The sequence below is a fragment of the Chiloscyllium punctatum genome, chromosome 7 (assembly GCF_047496795.1).
Source record: "Chiloscyllium punctatum isolate Juve2018m chromosome 7, sChiPun1.3, whole genome shotgun sequence".
Classification (NCBI taxonomy): domain Eukaryota; kingdom Metazoa; phylum Chordata; class Chondrichthyes; order Orectolobiformes; family Hemiscylliidae; genus Chiloscyllium; species Chiloscyllium punctatum.
Window position 1 is genome coordinate 132,941,324 of NC_092745.1, and position 19,741 is coordinate 132,961,064.

Genomic DNA, 19,741 nt, shown 5'->3' on the forward strand with positions numbered 1-19,741 from the left:
AACAGAGAACAGCCAGGGAATTCCTAGAGGCATGGCACTCATCCACAGATTCAATCAATAAGCACATCGACCTGGACCCAATATACCGGCCACTGTAACGGACAGCTGGAACTGACAACCGGAAGCGGCAGATTCAAATCACTATAAATGCCGGAGGAAACATCACAGAAGCGCTTCACAGGAGGGTCCCAAGCACTGAGGATGTCACCTAGACAGGGGACGAAACGTCTGCAACACAAATTCCCAGCTCGGCGAACAGAACCGAAACAACTTTCACCGTTTCTTTTTATAGAATTGTCGCATTTTACAGCGAAGAAGGAGGCCATTTGACCCATCGTGTCTGTACTGGTTCCTGAAAGAGCTACCCAGCTCATCCCACTCTCCAGTCCTATCTCCGTCGCCCTCTAATATCATCACTTTCAAACATATCTCCAGCTCGCTTTTGAACCCTCCAATGGAATCTACTCCCCCACTCTCCCAGGCAGCACATCCCAAATCCCAACAACTCTCTGAATAAAGAAATTTCTCCTTATTTCCTGCAAACTCTCTTGTTGAGAATGTTGAAATTGTGACCCCTAGTTACTGACATACCAACTAGAAGAAACAGAATATCCTTACTGTGTCACAATTGTTCATAATTTTGAACACTTCAATAAGGTCACCTCTTAACCTTCCCTGCTTCAAGGACAATAAACCCAATCTCTCTCATCTTTCCTTGTATCTAAAAGCCCTCATTCCTGGGATCATTCCAGTAAATCTCCTTTGAACTCTCTCCAGGGCTTTAACATCCTTCCTTCAATAAGATGTCCAAAATTATACACAATATTCCAAGTTTGGTCTGACCAATGATTTGTGGAGATGCAAGCATCACTTCCTTGCTTTTATAGTCAATGTCCCCATTTATAAACCCAAGGATCCTATATGCCTTCTTAACAACTGTTTCAACTTGCCTGGCCACCTTCAATTATGCACATGAACCCTGAGGTATCTCTGCTCCTGTACTCTCCTCATGTTTTGGAGGTGTCGGTATTGGACTAGAGTGTACAAAGTTAAAAATCATACAACACCAGGTTATAGTCCAACAGGTTTAATTAGAAGCACTAGTTTTCGGAGCGCTGCTCCTTCATCAGGTGGTTGTGGAGTGTAAGATTAGAAGATACAGAATTTATGGCAGCGTTCCAAAAGCTAGTTCCCCTCAGGTTTGTAGCATTGAGCCTGTATGTCTCTGTGTTTCTTCTTCCAAAATGCATTACCCCACATTTCTCTGCATTGAAATTCAACCACCAGGTGTCTGCCATTTGGCCAACTTGTCAATGTCCCTCTGAAGCTGCCCAGCATCATCCTCACAGTTCACTCTTCTCCCTGACTTAAGTATCATCTACAAATTTAGAGATGTTGCCCTCAACATCCCTCTCCAAATCATTGATATAAATCAGAAAAAGCCACGGTCCCAACACTGATTCCTGGGGAACACCATTTTCAACTCATCTCTAATCTGAGAGATACCCATCTCTCTCTACCCTCTGTTTCCTATCTTTTGGCCAACTCCTTTCCAATCTGAGAGATGACCATCTCTCCCTACCCTCTGTTTCCTATCCTATAGCCAACTTCTAATCCAGGCAGCCAAGGACCCATCATCTCAAACATTTCTAATTTGATAACAAACGTGTCATGTGGTACCATATCGATTGCTTGCTGAAAGTCCAAAAATACAACATCTACAGCATTACCCTCATCCACTGCCTGTGTCATATCATCAAAGAAATTAATTAAATTTGTCAGACATGACCTACCCTTTCAAATCCATGTTGACTGTCTAGTCATAGAGCGATACAGCACAGAAACAGACTGTTCAGTCAAAATCATGTTTGCTAACCAGATATCCTAAACTAACTTAGTGCCCTTTGCCACCCTTTGGCCCATATCCCTCCAAACCCTATTCATATACCCATCCAGATGCTTTTGCAATGCTGCCATTGTACCAGCTTCCACCACTTCCTCTGGCACCTCATTCCATACACACATCACCCTCTGCGTGAAAAAGATATCCCTCAGCTCCTTGGTAGTGGAAGGTTGCTTTTCAGACTGGAGGTCTGTGACCAGTTGAGTGCTGTATCCACTACTTTTCATTATTTATATAAATTATTTGCATCTGAACATAAGTGGTATAGTCAGTAAGTTTGCAGATGACACCAAAATTGGAGGTGTAGTGGACAGCAAAGAAGGTTACCTCAGATTACAACAGCATCTTGATCAAATGGCCCAATGGGCTGAAGAGTGGTAGATGGAGTTTAATTCAGATAAATGCGAGGTGCTGCATTTTGGGAAAGCAAATCTTAGCAGGACTTATACACTTAATGGTAATGTCCCAGGGAGTGTTGCTGAACAAAGAGACCTTGGAGTGCAGGTTCATAGCTCCTTGAAAGTGGAGTCACAGGTAGATAGGATAGTGAAGAAGGCATTTGGTATGCTTTCCTTTATTGGTCAGAGTATTGAGTACAGGAGTTGGGAGGTCATGTTGCTGCTGTGCAGGACATTGGTTAGGCCACTTTTGGAATATTGCGTGCAATTCTGGTCTCCTTCCTATCGGAAAGATGTTGTGAAACTTGAAAGGGTTCAGAAAAGATTTACAAGGATGTTGCCAGGTTTGGAGGATTTGACCTTTCCGGAGAGGCTGAACAGGTTGGGGCTGTTTTCCCTGGAGCGTCGGAGGCTGAGGGGTGACCTTATAGAGGTTTATAAAATCATGAGGAGCATGGATAGGGTAAATAGACAAGGTCTTTTCTGTGGGGTCAGGGAGTCCAGAACTAGGCGGCATAGACTTAGGGTGAGAGGGGAGAGATATAAAAGTGACCTAAGGGACAACTTTTTCACACAGAGGGTGGTACGTGTATGGAATGAGCTGTCAGAGGAAGTGGTGGAGGCTGGAACAATTGCAATATTTAAGAGGCATCTGGATGGGTATATGAATAGGAAGGGTTTGGAGGGATATGGGCCGGGTGCTGGCAGGTGGGACTAGATTGGGTTGGGATATCTGGTCAGCATGGATGAGTTGGACTGAACGGTCTGTGTCTGTTTTTAGGAAAGATGTGGAAGCTTTGGAGAGGGTGCAGAGGAGATTTACCAGGATGTAAATGGAGAATAGGTCATACGAGGATAGGTTGAGAGTGCTAGGCCTTTTCTCATTGGAACGGCGAAGGATGAGGGGTGACTTGAAAAAGGTTTGTAAGATGATCAGGGGAATAGATAGAGTAGACAGTCAGAGACTTTTTCCCCAGGTACAACAGAGTGTTACAAGGGGACATCAATTTAAGGTGAAGGGTGGAAGGTATAGGGGGGATGTCAGGGGTGGGTTCTTTACCCAGAGAGTGGTGGGGGCATGGAATGCACTGCCTGTGGGAGTGGCAGAGTCAGAATCATTGGTGACCCTTAAGCGGCAAATGGATAGATACATGGATAGGTGCTTAAGCTAGGACAAATGTTTGGCACAACATCGTGGGCCGAAGGGCCTGTTCTGTGCTGTATTGTTCTATGTTCTATGTTCTATGTTGTACTTCTCTCTGACTCTCTGACTCTATGTGCTCTGGTTTTGGACTCCCCTACCTTGGGGAAAAAGACCTTGGCTGCACACCCTATCCACACCCTTAATGTTCACCTCTTAGCGTCCGACGCTCCAGGGAAAACAGCCCCAGCCTATTCAGCCTGTCCTTGTAGCTCAAACCCTCCCAAACTGTCAATATTCTTGTAAATCATTTTTGCACTGTCTGAAGTTTAACAACATCCTTCCTATAGAAGGGTGACCAGAATTGAAGGCAATATTCCAAATGTGGTATCACTATGTCCTGTAAAACCATAACATAATCCCCCCAACGCCCAAACTCAAGGCAAGCATACCAACTGCCTTCTTCACGCCCCCATCTACCTGTGACTCCACTTTCAAGGAACTATGAACCTGTACCTCTCGGTCTGTCTGTTCAATGATACTCCCTAGGACCTTACCATTAAGTGTATAAATCCTGTTCTGATTTGTCTCTCCAAATTTATCTAAATGAACCTCCATCTGCCACTCCTCAGCCCATTGATCAAGATCCCAATGTAAACTGAGGTAACCCTCTTCGCTGTCCACTACATCATCGATTTGGGTGTCATCTGCAAACTTACTAACTGTACCTCTTGTGCTCCGATCCAATTCATTTATATAAATGATGGCACTCCACTGGTCACAGGCCTTTAGTCTGAAAAACAACCCTCCACCACCACCCTCCAAATTCCCACCACCTTTGAGCCAATTTTGTATCCAACTGACTAGCTTCCCCTGGATTCCCAGTGATCTCACTTTGCTAACCTGTCTACCATGCGGAAGTTTGTCAAATGCTTTGTTAAAGTCCTCCTTATTTTAGCCTATCCTGCATTATGGCCTCCATCAGTTTCCCCACACTGATGTCAAACCGACAGATCTGTAGTTTCCTGGGTTATCCTTTGTCCCTTTCTTAAACAACAATGTCACATTTTTCTCTCGTCGCCTCTCCCCCCTCCTCCCTGAACAATTGCTTTTTCATAGAGTAGACTTTAAAACCAGTTACAGCCTCTTTGTCACCGTTTTAGTGGATCATTTATGTCGGTCTTATTGAGCTCACGCAGAGAGTGGGGAGCCTGTGGAATTCTCTGCCACAGAAAGTCTTTGAGACCAAAACAGTGAATGTTTTCAAGAAGGATTTAGATATTGTTCTTGGGGCTTAACAGATCAAAGGGTAGAAGGGAGAAAGCAGGAACAGGGATTGAGTTGGATAATCAACCATGATCATATTGAATAGTGCAGCAGGCTCGAAGGGCCGAGTGGCCTACTCCTGCTCCTATTTTCTTAGTTTCTATGTTACAGAAGCAGATGTTTGTGCAGTTCTACAGGTGTGATGTACAGACAAGAACGAAGTGAAGTTACACTTAGTGAGTGAAATTCTGACTTGCAAACACCCATTAGTCACTTACAAACAGTGGAGAACACTGCCCTCTGCTGTTCTGGACAAGCATGGCATGAGCTGTGAGCTCAAATTCAGAAATCACATGACACTAGTTACAATCCAGCAGGTTTATTTGAAGTCAAAAGCTTTCAGGGCTTAGCGCCTTTGTCAGGTGAAGTGAGAGAGAAGCACACAGACATAGAATTTATAATCAGAAAGATCAAGGGCAGAGAGATCAGAAAATTATACAAATGGAGTTTTGAATAATAACTCTATGCAGGTGATCAAGTGTCAGACATGATTTGGAGGTCCCTGTGTTGGACTGGGGTGTACAAAGTTAAATATCACACAACACCAGGTTATAGTCCAACAGGTTTAATTGGAAGCACTAGTTTTCGGAGCGCTGTTCCTTCATCAGGTGGTTGTAGAGTTTAAGATTGTAAGACACAGAACTTATAGCCAAAGGACTCCAGTGTCAGGGAGATGTGATACAGTAAACAATCTTAGATTAAAACTTTCATCTTTTATAATGGGATATGTAAAACTATACAGAGGGTTTGTCAGTCTGACATAGCATTGGGACACAGAGAGAGTTCAAACATATTGTCTAAAAACCTGAGCTCTCTTGAGAATGTAATTTGAAAGAACTTCTGTGTCACACAAGAAGTTCCAAAGATTATCAAAGAACAGAAACCAGCATATCCAATTCTAAAAGATGCAGATTTTAATCTTCGATTGCTTACAGTATCACATTTCAATGACACTGGACTCCTTTGGCTACAAATTCTGTGACCATGATCTTATCCTCCACAGCCCCCTGAGGAAGGAGCAGCGCTCTGAAAGCTAGTGCTTCCAAATAAACTTGTTGGACTATAACCTGGTGTTGGGTGATTTTTAACTGTCAAACAGTGTGAGTAAAGTGTCAACAACTGAATACCAAACAGAGGGATGATCTGTAATCCGATTAAGTGAGGCAGAGAGATAATTACAAAAAAATAAAAATTAGGTGCAAAAAAAATGGCTGGAATCACATGACAGGTATAAGAGTCACATGCCAAAGGTCTAACCAAAGTAACAAGTAATCCAGACCTGTACAAACTAAAGGAGAGAGATCACAACGATTGATCAAGGTGATGGTGCCAAAACAGGACAGTAAGGAAGATGTTACAGGTACAGAACAGTGTAGAGGGGCCACATGTCAAACAGCATAAACCCAAGGTCAAGGTCATCATGGGGCTCTGTAAAACCATTAGCTCTCAGAGCAGGCTAGGCCATTCGGCCTATCAGGTCCAGGAGATCATGGCTGATCTGATTATTTTCAGTACCTTGTTCAGAGCTATTACATCCTTTCTGTAATGTGGTGACCAGAACTGCACACAGCAATCCTCAACTCCACTTTCCTGCCTTTTCCCCATAACTTTTGATTCCCTTCCTGTTAAAACATTTCTCTCTCTCTCTCATCCTTGATGATATGTAATGGCCCAGCCTTGACAGCCGAATTCCACAGATTCACTACCTTCAAAGAGACAATATATTCCTCCTCTCTCTTAAATGGCTGACTCCGTATTCTGAGGCTATCCTGCCTGGTCCTTGATTCTCCCACAGGCGGAAACACCTTTCCACATCCCCTCTTGACTTGATCTCTGAAAACTTTATATGTTTTAATAAGGTTGTCTCTGAATCTTCTGAACTCCAGTGAGTACATGCCCAACCTACTCAACCTCTCCTCATAAGACAGTCCCTCCAAATCTGGGATGAGCCCTTCCCTTTGAAGTAAAGACTCACATTCTTTTTGCCTTCCCTATTATCCCTCACTGAAATTGGATGCTTGTTCCTTTTTGTGATTTATGCAAATCTCTCTGTTGTTTAGCTTTCTGCAGTCTTTCTCCATTTCCATCATATTCTTCTATTCTTCTCAAAGTGCATCACCTCATTTTCCCATGTTCAACTACATCTATTATTTGTTCATGAGCTATGGCAGTCACACAGCAACAGAATATATTGCATGTTCCAAAGTATCCTTTCACCTAAGTGGCTTACTCGGTCCATTTCAGAGGACAGTTAACATTCAGTCCCAACCGTATAGTCGGGAGTCACCGGTAGCCCAGATAATGTGAGATTACAAATGTCCTTCCCTAAAGGACATTAATGAACCAGATGGGTTTTTATAAGGTAAAAACAATGACTGCAGATGCTGGAAACCAGATTCTGGATTAGTGGTACTGGAAGAGCACAGCAGTTCAGGCAGCATCCAAGTAGCTTCGAAATCGACGTTTCGGGCAAAAGCCCTTCATCAGGAATAAAGGCAGTGAGCCTGAAGCGTGGAGAGATAAGCTAGAGGAGGGTGGGGGTGGGGAGAAAGTAGCATAGAGTACAATGGGTGAGTGGGGGAGGGGATGAAGGTGATAGGTCAAGGAGGAGAGGGTGGAGTGGATAGGTGGAAAAGAAGATAGGCAGGTAGGACAGGTCCGGACAAGTCATGGGGACAGTTACTGAGCTGGAAGTTTGGAACTAGGGTGAGGTGGGGGAAGGGGAAATGAGGAAACTGTTGAAGTCCACATTGATGCCCTGGGGTTGAAGTGTTCTGAGGCGGAAGATGAGGCGTTCTTCCTCCAGGCGTCTGGTGGTGAGGGAGCGGCGGTGAAGGAGGCCCAGGACCTCCATGTCCTCGGCAGAGTGGGAGGGGGAGTTGAAATGTTGGGCCACGGGGCAGTGTGGTTGATTGGTGCGGGTGTCCCGGAGATGTTCCCTAAAGCGCTCTGCTAGGAGGCACCCAGTCTCCCCAGTGTAGAGGAGACCGCATCGGGAGCAACGGATACAATAAATAATATTAATGGATGTGCAGGTAAAACCTTGATGGATGTGGAAGGTTCCATTAGGGCCTTGGATAGAAGTGAGGGAGGAGGTGTGGGCACAGGTTTTACAGTTCCTGCGGTGGCAGGGGAAAGTGCCAGGATGGGAGGGTGGGTTGTTTGGGGGCGTGGACCTGACCAGGTAGACACAGAGGAAACAGCCCCAGCCTGGGGTACAACAAAACTTGGCTTCAATTTCATTTCCTTTCTAATTGAATTCAAATTTCATCTTTTGTCATGGCGGGACTCAAACACATTTCCACAAACATTACTCCAGGCTTCTGGGGAGCCAGCCCGCAGTCATTAAAACCAGGGCACCATCAGCCTGGGGTAGTGATGCACTGTCGAAGGGTCAGTGCTGAGTGAGTGCCGCACTGTCAGAGGGTCAGTGCTGAGGGAGTGCCGCACTGTCAGAGGGTCAGTACTAAGGGAGTGCCGCACTGTCAGAGGGTCAGTACTGAGGGAGTGCTGCATTGTCAGAGGGTTAGTGCTGAGGAAGTGCCACACTGTCAGAGGGTCAATGCAGAGGGAGTGCTGCACTGTCAGAGGGTCAGTGCTGAGTGAGTGCCGCACTGTCAGAGGGTCAGTGCTGAGGGAGTGCTGCACTGTCAGAGGGTCAGTACTAAGGGAGTGCCACACTGTCAGAGGGTCAGTGCTGAGTCAGTGCCACACTGTCAGAGGGTCAGTGCTGAGGGAGTGCCGCACTGTCAGAGGGTCAGTACTGAGGGAGTGCTGCATTGTCAGAGGGTTAGTGCTGAGGAAGTGCCACACTGTCAGAGGGTCAATGCAGAGGGAGTGCCGCACTGTCAGAGGGTCAGTACTAAGGGAGTGCTGCACTGTCGGAGGGTCAGTGCTGAGAGAGTGCCGCACTGTCAGAGGGTCACTAACCTTTGTGGCCTGAGAAGCTGTGAGTTCATTTTTCATGTTGTCCATTGCCTCCGTTTTGTTTTACATATGTGAACAGTGCTCTGGGTTTGGTGTCACTGAGATTCTGGAGATGTTTTAACCGAGTCTCTGAATTTCAGTCCCCTCCAGCTTTTGGAATGAATTTGCTCTTTCTGTGGGATTGTTGAGCTGTGTGTGATCTTCAGTGATCGATCTGTCAGTGTGTGAGTATAACCGTGTTCTTGTATTTGCAGACGGTGATATTTGGATCCTATCTAATTGCACATGGGTTTTTCAGCGTCTATGCAATGTGTGTGGATACATTGTTCCTCTGTTTCTGTGAGTAGACTTCCCAAACTCAAAGCTTTTGATAATCTGTGAAGTTGTTGTTGATGTTCAGCCTGAGCTACGTGGGGATTGCTGGTTTCCTCTAATGTGGAGGGGCCAGTGTCAGACTGGGGTGGGCAAGGTCAGAAGTCACACAAAACCAGGTCATAGTCCAACAGGTTTATTTGAAATCACAAGCTTTCTGAGCACTGATGAAGGGTTTAGGGTTAGGTCTGACCTCTGAGACACAGGGGGTTTGTTCAGTGACTGACAGACGGTCAAGGTGAGGAGTTCAATGTCTCTACTCAGCGACAATCCGTGCTGAAGATCTGGCCTCAGTGCTGTTGTTTGAGAGGGTGTTGACAGCAACTGGATGCCTCCTGATTATTCTGCCACAGCAGTGCCACAAAATACTCCATGTGTGGAACAAGGATGGCACTAACCTCCAATGTGATGCCCCCTTTGTTGAACAGACCTTTGCTAATCCAGGCATGAGCTCCTGGAGGGGGTTTTATTGGACTATGGTCCAAATGTGAGACCGCATGGGGGTTAGCACATGGCATTTATTATTCCCATTCGCTGGGTTACTCCAATCACAATGTCACTAAGTGCCCACCAATTCCCACAGTGATGGTAGCAAGAGCTGGCCAAGAGCAGGGAGCTGTTTCATCATGGTCAGTCTCCCAGGGGCTACTGGAGCACTGAGGCACAGACTGAGTGGTAAGCTGCAGAGTCAGGGTCTGAAATGAGTTGAGGAACTGAGTCCTTGATTTGTCAGTTGTCTCTGAGCTCCAGAAGGGGGAGACATGCTGGAGGAGAAAGTGAGGACTGCAGATGCCGGAGATCAGAGCTGAAAATGTGTTGCTGGAAAAGCGCAGCAGGTCAGGCAGCATCCAAGGAGCAGGAGAATCGATGTTTCGGGCAAAAGCCCTTCTTCAGGAAGGCACTGGCAGTGGTTCATCAGCTGGGTCTATCTCAGAAGGATCACTCAATGGGAACTGCAGAGGAACAGGGGCCTTAGGGGCAGGAGAAGGAGATTCGGCCTATCTAGCCTGCTCTCCCCTTCAACAGGGTCATGGCTGTTCCACTTTCCTTCTGACCCCATAACCCTCCCACACCCTCGACTTCGAAAAAAACACCCTGTCTAACTTTGTCTTGAATAAATGTCAATGCTCAGCCTCCCCCACCTTCTGGGGAAGAGAATTCCACGTTGACCCCCATTTCCACCTGAGAGAGTGAGAGAAACATTAACCTTACTCACCACAATCACCTGGTTCAGGTGGTGGATTACTCCTGAGTTACCCAATGTCCAAGGATTGTGTTGCTATGGGAATGAGCCCACTAGTTTTTGGTTTAACGTATTGGCCTTGCCTCTGTGTTGTTCAATGTTTAGTTGTTGTGGATAGTTTGCTCCTGTTGACATTGTGGACAGTTTGAGCTGATCCGTGGGTGTTCAGGGAAGCTGCAAAGTTGCTAAAGTTGCAGGAAGAGCTGACATCATCCGGCTGACTGATGGCGTTAGGAACCAATACGGCTGGAGGGAACTGACCCAACGATGCAGTTTGAGTATTGAGGTTCAGAAACCTTCCCGATGCTACTCTGCGTTTCCTGGGAGGTTGAGCTGAGGCTGCTGTAGGTTTGCTCACGGTTCCCTGGCGTTCGTTTTGGCTGAAGCTGCATTTGCTGTTGCTACTGACGGAGCTCTCTAAACGTGCAGCTAATTAAAACATTAATTCCTGAGCTTCACGAGCTGCTTGCTTCATGTTTGTTTATCATTTTATTTAAGAGCTCCAAAAGCCTTCTAACTTGTTACCTTTCCGATCCTCCATCCCCACTCCCATTCCGATCCTCCTTCCCCTCCTCCCTTCCCGGTCCCCCTTCCCCTCCTCCCTTCCCGATCCCCCTTCCCCTCCTCCCTTCCCGATCCCCCTTCCCCTCCTCCCTTCCCGATCCTCCATCCCCTCCTCCCATTCCGATCGTCCTTCCCCTCCTCCCTTTCCAATCCTCCTTCCCCTCCTCCCTTCCCGATCGTCCATCCCCTCCTCCCATTCCGATCGTCCATCCCCTCCTCCCTTCCCGATCATCCTTCCCCTCCTCCCTTTCCAATCCTCCTTCCCCTCCTCCCTTCCCGATCGTCCATCCCCTCCTCCCTTTCCAATCCTCCTTCCCCTCCTCCCTTCCCGATCGTCCATCCCCTCCTCCCTTTCCAATCCTCCTGCTCTCTTTCAATTGTCATTATTTTCTCACTTCCCCTCTCTGTCTTTGGATCAATTTTGCTTTACACTCTGTTTTTCTCTCTCTTTTTATGCCTTCTTCTTCTCTCTGTCTCTCTATCTGTCTGTCTGCCTCTCTCTCTATCTCTACTTGTCTATCTATCTTTCTCTCTTTGTCTGTGTTTCTCTATTTCTCTATCTCTGTCTCTCCCTCTGTCTCTTTCTACCACTCTCTTTCCCCATCTCTCTCTTTCTTCCTATCTCTCTATCTCTCTCTTTGTCTTTCTCTCCCTCTGCCTTTCTATCTCTCTCTGTCTCTCCCTCCCTCTGTCTATCTTCTTCTGCCTCTCTCTCACTCTCTCTCTTTATTTCTCTCCCTCTCACTCTATTTTATGCTCCCTCCCTCTCTCCTCCCTTCCTCTCTCCCCCCTCCCCCCTCCCCCCCATTACTGCTTTGGCGTGTCACTAACTCACACAGGTGAAGATTTGGAGCGTAATGATGGATCAGCTGAGAAACCTTACTTCATGTCGCCTGAACTGCACAGGATTCTGGGACGTCACGAGTGGAGCCCGCGCAAGGCGAATGGATAGTTTGCTAGTACCAGCTTTGTGCTGTACTCAACCCCCTGCCTCGCTGTCTTTTAATTAATATGTAGATGATGTAATCAGGCGCCCAGCCTCTGTCAGAAAGAGCCAACTCATGTAAAACCTTTCTTCAGTTCGCAGCAGACGGGTTTCGGGAGCTGGTAACTATTTAACTCCCCGAGTAGAGTTCTAGTTTTTAAAAAGAAATAACTTTTATCTTAAGACAATAACAGCGTTTTGCCACCACACTCAATGACACGTATGTGTCGTGCATTCTGTGTCCTGGAATGTTTTACTGGAAAGGCAGGCAGAGAGCTGACCAGCAGCCACTGGCTTTCTGACAGACTTCAGAGCAAATCGCGGTCAATTACTACATGGGAGTGTTGTAACTTTTCGGTGAGGAATATATTTGGCCTTGAATATTACTGGAAACTGGAGCATGTTGTCAAAACATTTTGTCTTGCATTCTCCAGAACAAATACCAGAATGGCAAATGTCAAAGCATTGCAAGTCATATTGCAGAAAAGATCACTGAGCAGTTGATGCACTGATTCTCATTGGCTGAGGTGTTTCTGTGGAGAGCAAATGGGGAATATCCAGCCTCCCCCAGCCTCCAGATAGTTTGACAGAAGTGCAAATCCTGAACATGTTCCTTTTCCTTTGTGGAGGAGGGGTCCATGTGGACGAATGTGTGTCAGTTTCACAAGCATCAAAGAGCCATGTTGCAGGATTAAACCCTAATGTGGTTATTGGTACAGCTGTGAGCACACTTCACATTGATCAGTAAGTGCTGTCCCATCGTGGTGCCACATTTCACACCAGCGGAAAATGATGCGGAATGTGTTCAAGCATCTATGGCAACACCTTAGCCAATCAGGATCAGCTTGACAATCAATCGGTCCCCTTTCTCTGCTGTTCATTTGAAATTCTTGTATTTGTTGTGATGAACACAAGGCATTGAACTGCAGCAACATGTCTCAGTTTCCAGTGAGATTCCCTGTCCTATCAAGCGACTGATTGTATATCTGGCCTTATAAATAATCCAGGGCTGTGACCCACATAATCCTGGACTTTAACCAGTGATCCTTCCATGTTCCTGTCACACAACAGGAAATTCTAACTGTACATGAAGTCAAAAGACACTAATATGCAATAAGAGTTTACTCCAGGCCCTGTGGAGAAGGTAGAGGAGGGGAAGGGAGGCTGTTTCACTGGGTCTTGAGCCTTCCACAGGCAGCCCACAGGGTGAGGCCTTGCCTCACTGAATCCGGGCTAAACTGCCTCGTGAGGACCATAAAGCCGTATAGCCCTGTTACAGAACAGTCAATGGTTCCAGACTTCGGGGCTGCTTACAGCCCGGGGGTCATATGACTCTCAAAAGAGGTCGACCTTGAATTAAATCCTCAACTTGCTGGTCACACAGAGGAGAAGGTGGGAATTTCCTTATGAACATGGCCCAGCTACAACCCGGTTACACCCCTCAGACCCTGACCCCTGTGTTGTGGCTAACTCCCCTGAATGTGGGCCATGAAACCCAGGGTGATCCCAGTGAGTGACCCCAACACAAGGTCTTTCTAACTGTGCCGAGGTAAGCAGCAATTTGTGGTGTGAATTCCGGTTCACTGCACCTTGCTGGATGGTTCACATCGGTTTGCTGTCAGTCCCCAGGATTGGGATGTCCTGACTATCTCACTAAGGGTTTCCCATTGAAATCCCTGGCCTGGGTTGGCCCTGGGGCTGGGGTAAATATGGTTTATGTTGTAAAGACCCTGTAATTGGTGAGATTGATGTCCCCAACATCGAAACTCAGGCAATCCGACCCAGAAAAGGAAGAGTTGAAATCAGGAAATCTCATTCTGACAATGTGCAGGCTATTTGATCCATCATGCTGGTGCTACTTTCCTGCTCTTGGTCCGAGCTGTGGAGGTTAACACTGGCAAAGCTCAGTAACTGCCCACTCAGTGTTCTCTCTACAACCCTGACACGATCCTGCACATTTCTGCTGAATGTTAACACAAACCCTTAGCTTTTTATTGACCGGGTACATCAGGCCTGTCCCATCCCTGAGGGAGAGGGTGGGCTTTATTTCTCTGATAGGAGATGTGGGCATCTCTTACAATGCCAGGGATCTGTTCCCCATCCCTCACTGGCCTCACAATGAGTGGTTCACTCGGCACTGTTTCACAGGGCACTTCAGAGTCAGTCACATCGCTGTGGGTCTGGAGTCATTTGTCGGCCAGACCAGGTAAGGTTGGCGGATTTCCTTCCCTAAAGGACAGGAGGTGAACCCAGATGGGTTTTGACAACAATCCATGATAATTTCATGGTCATAAAGAGGAGCATTTACCTTGAGATTTAACCAGCTGAAGTTAAGCTCCATCGGTAGCCGAGGTGGATTTGAACCCTTGCCCTTCATCCAGGTCTCTGGATTAGCTGCCCATTCACACTGCCAACCATCTCCCTTCAAACATCTACCCCATTAAATGTCAATGTGACCATCAGGGGAACACAGGAGGAGGCCATTCAGGCCCTCGAGTCTGTCCTGCCTTTCCCTTAGACGGTGGGTGATTGGATGTGGAGCAGATGCTGCAGTGTGTCAGTTTGAAACTCCTCTCCCCGTCGCACTTTCCTAATGGGAGGGGGGGGGAGACAGTTAACCTTTAGAGGGTCCACAGTGTCTGAGTGAGGGGAAGTAAAGAGACAAGAGGAGTATTGTATTTGTGTCCTTAGGAGCCACGGGTAATGTCAGTCTGTATTCGCCCCCTTCCCCCCCCCCGATCTGGACCATGAAGGAGAGAGGGAGCACAGGGAGGAGCTGGGAGGGAGTTGGCAAAGTGGCCTGTGGTTGATACTGCAGCTGAGGGGCAGGGGATGAAAAGTCAGTAAGATCCACCACTGAAAGTGAGTTTATCCACTGGGTGTGATGAGGAAGAGGTCAGGCAGTAATAATGAACCTGTAATATATTTGCCTTTATACATAAAGTGCAGGGCTACACTCTTGTGTAATTTTTTTTTACTATTTAGGATGGATACAATTTTAATAAATATATTAGAAAAGAAAAAGCATAAAAAAATGTTAATTTGCTAATCCTGAAAGCATTTGTACATGAGGTATGAATGCAGTGATTATGGTGCTGCTTATATTTATATCTAAACTCTATGTTGCACTGTCCAATTGTTCATTGCTGAGAATGATTCCTATTGAGACAATGAATTATACTTGATTTTTCAAATGAACGAACCTGGGAAGCTCTCTTTTGAGCCAAGGAGGCTTAGGTTTGACTGAGGCTTTGATCAATTAAATCAGGAAATTGTGTTTCCAGGGACAGGAGGGTGAGGGAGCAGAAGGAGACAGATTGAAGGGAATCGGGGAAAAGCCCCAGAGGGGGAGGTGAAGGGGATTGTTTTACACAGTGAGTTGTTGGGATCTGGAAAGTGCCACCTGAAAGAGCAGTGGGAACAGATTCAATCAGAACTTTCACATGGGGACCCGGGGGGATACAGGGAAAGGGAAAATGTTTACCCAGTTGTGGGGAGGGAGTGTGGGTACAGGATTAATGGGACGACTCTTGAAATTTCCACTGTATCTGACACAGGGCAAAACAACACTGTCCTGACTGCACAAATGAAGCAAGGCAGAGATTGTCAGTAGAACAGGAACCTAGAAAGGAATAGTATTCCCAACAACATGTCATGGGATCAATGTTAGCCAAAGATAAGAATCTCAGAACAGCAAGAGGCCATTCAGCTGGCTCTTGGTTGAATTACATCTGAACAGCGTTGCCTTGCTTTGCAGTAGCCCATCCCTCCACAGTTCCCAACACACCTGGTCACAGAGATGTCATTATACATTCTCCTCTGGAGCAGGTGGGACGTGAGCCTAGGTCTCTTGGTTCAGAGGAAGGGACAATACCACTGTGCCACAAGAGTCCCCACACTAGCAACACTCTCAATCTCCACTGGAAAGATCCTATGGATTCCCAGCCTCAACAGATTGTTAGAGGGTGGGGGAGGAATGTTCTCATATCTCCATAGCCGTCCCCGTGTGGGGAGGTGTTTCCTGACATACACCCCCCCCCGCCCCTCCAAATGGCCTGACTCCCAGGTGAAGGTTCTGCTCCTTGTTCTGGACTCTGCTGCCCCCCACTACCCCTCCATGGTATTTCCAACCTGTGTTAAACTGGCCCATCGCATGACAGGGAGGTGAGTTTCCATGGAGATTGCAATGGATCGTGATGAGGTCATGTAGTACCAGCCTTGGCCCCAACTGGATTGATGTGTTCATGGTACTGAGATGCCTGTAATCACTGCCTGTAATTCCTCTCCGTAGTGGAAGATTTAGAGAGGAATGATGGATCAGCTGCCAGGCCGTATTTCATGAGTAAAACATTGATGAAGATTCTGAACGTGAGGAACGTGAGGCCTGAGGATGAGCGGCGCAAACATTGAACTCGCCACAGGGACTCAACTTCCCATCTGTCAGAAATAAGGCTACACCAACAACAACAAGCATTTATATAGAGCCTTTAACATAGTAAGCCCCCTCAAGCAACTTCACTGGAGCATTGTCCAACCTTTGATATACCCAAGTAACTTAGAACCAAGTTCCTGTGTTTGGAAAGGTTTAAAGGAAGGTTAAAAAAAAACCCTCTAAGCACCTTCAATCTCTTCTTCTGAGGAGTCTGGTTGTAGTCAGTGATCCTGGGTGTGAATCAGAAGGGTTGATCAGTTTGAGTACAGAAGGCTAGTACTCCCTGAGGGGACTGGCTCCAGTCTGGAGCTTATGCCCCTATCCCTGACATAACCTCCATACGTGGCATCAGTGTTTTATCATATCTACACACCGTCGTGGTGTCAGTTAATTCACTTAAAAATTCAATGCTTCCTGTATGATTTTTATTCATGACCTTGTTAGTGTGTGTGTGTTAACTAACATTTGCCTTAAAGTCTTGCGGATAGAATTTAAACATAAAAACACCAACAGAATATATTGCAGAGGGGAGATTAAACTTCTCAATAGCTTTATCCCCACACCACAGCCAGCCGAAGGGGGAAAGTGCCCATTGGTGGAGGAGCCTTGATTTTGAAGTTTGTGGAATTGGTGACAATGTTGAAAGGAAACTGCTCACTTGTGGAAGATCCACTCAATTTCAAAATATTGAGTCAGTATGAAGTAGGTATCTGACCTCACCTCTCAGTAGCAAAGACATATTCCACCAGCACTTCCTGAATTGCTGATGCACCTTCCCTTTTAAATTCTTCGCATTTATCCTGTGATAATGATGTGGTCTCACTGTAGTGATGTTTCTCCGTCCTTCCTACCTACCAATGTTCTGGGAACTTCTCATTCCTCAGACTTGTAAAACAGCAGGTGCTATCTCACTATCTTTCTGAGATTATGGACTAATACCCTCAGGATGGTATTGCATTACCATCCGTACAGTCATAGCATCATTGACAGGACCCTTCCTTCATCATCAAACTTCAGAGGCAGAAATACCAGAGAAGGTGCTGGGACCAGGAGTAAAAATACGAGGAAATCTCTTCAGCTTTCGGAGGAGAGAGCCCAGGGATCAGGGGTTATATATAAAGACCAAATGAAATGACCCCTGCTCCAGTCAGGAACCAATCCAGCTCTCTCTCTCTCTCTCTCTCTCTCTCTCACACACACACACACAAAGGTGATGTAGCCACCAGACAGAACCACATTCTAGGAGTCCCCTACTCCCTGGGGAATGATCACAATATCCAGTCCATTCCCACTCTAATAGTGAAAACCTTAATCCCCCGTAATCTGCGAAACGTCAATCTGTAATCTGTTAAACTCAAAGAATGTTATCTATAGGTCCATTTATACATTCCTTCCATTATTTTATTTTTCCCAAGAAATATTACATGGGCATCTTACAAACTGGAGATTTACAGCGAGTTCAGGCGAAACAGGAGACTTTGGATTGATGCTTCTCAGCATCTGCAGTCCTCACTTGCTTCTCAAAGTTAACCTTGCTCAATCTGTACAGAAACGTCACAGCAAACCAAACTGGCACAATGGAGCCAACTTTCTGTGGAGTGAAACATCAGACTGGCCAGGTCCTGGAGCCTGTTTCACCACTCGGTCCAGCTCAGGGTAGATCTACATTGCAACTCCATTGGCCCAGCCTGATGGCGTAATCCTTCATCCCCTTTACCCGAAAGGCAACTATCCAGCTCAGTTTTGAGATGATAACTGGCCTCAGTTATCTTCTAGAGGGAAGAAGTTCAAACAAGAAAATATTCTTTCTTGCAATTTTATTTTCTTCAAAAAAATGTCAGTGGATCCTGACTCTGTTCCTTAAAGGCCCTAGCCATGAGATTCCCAGGAAAATGGCCTGCAGCCCTTTGTGGTTTCTGGTGAGATGGTTCATTAACGGTTGGTGTCCATGTGGTAGACAGTCTCTTAGGGTTGTGTCTCTGGGAGAGTGAGAGCTGGGGACGAGTGCATGACCGTGTGTTATTGGAACAGGCCCCTCTGCCAACACCACCCCTCACTCCCCTATTAAATGGAAGAAAGAGGGAGTGAAATTCAATGATTAGGGAGACAGGGCAGAAAGGTTGTGAGTCAGGGGAGGGGGGAGGTGGTGTGTGTGGTGGGTTGGGTGAATGGGTGTATTCAGTGTGCATGGGGGAAGAGCTGGGGTTTCTGATGTTGGTCCATTGTTCTCCCTCCTCACGAGTACTGGGCACCATTGGTTCAGAGAGTTTAATGCACTGTGATCACTGGCGATGACCTGTTCACATGACTCAAGGAGGCATTTGCTTTGGGCGTGCCCGAGTCCATGGAGAAGGGAGAGAGCAAAGGGCCACCTGATTAATACCTATTCCATACATTCAACAGGTCAGAACTATGTCTGTAAAGGGATCTGTCTCACTGTTCATTCCACAGCCATCTTTACACAAAGCACTAATGTACTGATAGAGCCAGTCTTCATTACTAGGGATTAAATTCAGGTCTTAATGCCTCAGTTCTCCTAACTTGCAAATCTTACCAATGTTTTATATATACATAGATCATTAACAGGTCGGTTTATTTGTACAGTTATTACATACCGAACCAATCATTTGCATGGAAATTTGAAGCTTTAAAATCTAATTGATGCTTCTGCTGTGCAGAAACCTGACTGATTTTTGCCATAAATATTTTGCGTGATTAACTTTGAATGTTTGGTATTTGATGCAATGTATTGTCCCTCAGAGCTCTGTAATAATAAAATTTCCTTACCGTGCTGAGTTTTATTCAACAGCAGTGATTATGATGCATTGAAATATTTACATTTAATAAACTTTTTTGATAATAACTCATTGTCTGTGTTTGTTATGTGCTGGGTTTTGGAATATGTGCAGAAACAGCCTCTGATGTGCTGACCGTATCAGGGTCACCCTGCCATTCTCTTCCCCCGATCACCCCCTGCTCCCAGCTCCCCCCACCACAGACCCTTTTCAGAGAGAGAAAAACAAGAAAGGAATCAAACTCTGGATCATTTCTCCCTCACCATCCTTCTGATGATCAAAGCCAGTGCAGGAGGATTTCAGACAGAAACATACATTCCCAAAGCTTCCTAGAACCCCTACGGGAGGTAGACCATTCGGTCCATCAAGTCCACACCAATCCTCCAAGGAACATTTCACCCAGACTTACCACCCCCACCCTAACCCGATAACACCACATTTCCCATGGTCACTCCACCTAGCCTGCATATCCCTGGACACTATGGACAATTTCCCATGGCTAGTGCACCTAACCTGCAGGTCTTTGAACTGTGGGAGGAAACCGGAGCGCCCAGAGGAAATCCACACAGACACAGGGAGAACATCTAAACACCTACACCCTGCAAATTGAATTTGGACCCAACATCAATTGATTCTTACTCTTCTTCAATTTGTT

At 46.3% G+C, this 19,741-nt stretch overlaps 1 protein-coding gene across 5 annotated transcripts in view; it reads left to right on the plus strand.

The window, feature by feature from the left end:
- Positions 1-19,154, plus strand: part of LOC140480153 (choline transporter-like protein 5) — a 284,053-nt gene extending 264,899 nt beyond the window's left edge. For 3 of the 5 annotated variants that reach the window (XM_072574866.1, XM_072574869.1, XM_072574867.1), the window contains 2 exons: positions 8,950-9,034; positions 16,151-19,154. In XM_072574866.1, coding sequence (XP_072430967.1) covers positions 8,950-9,034; positions 16,151-16,269 — 204 coding nt within the window. In that variant the 3' untranslated portion in view covers positions 16,270-19,154. Of the gene's footprint in view, positions 1-8,949; positions 9,035-11,713 lie in introns of all 5 variants that reach the window. The other 2 variants (XM_072574868.1, XM_072574870.1) reach the window with 1 other exon arrangement.
- Positions 19,155-19,741: the final 587 nt, after the last annotated feature.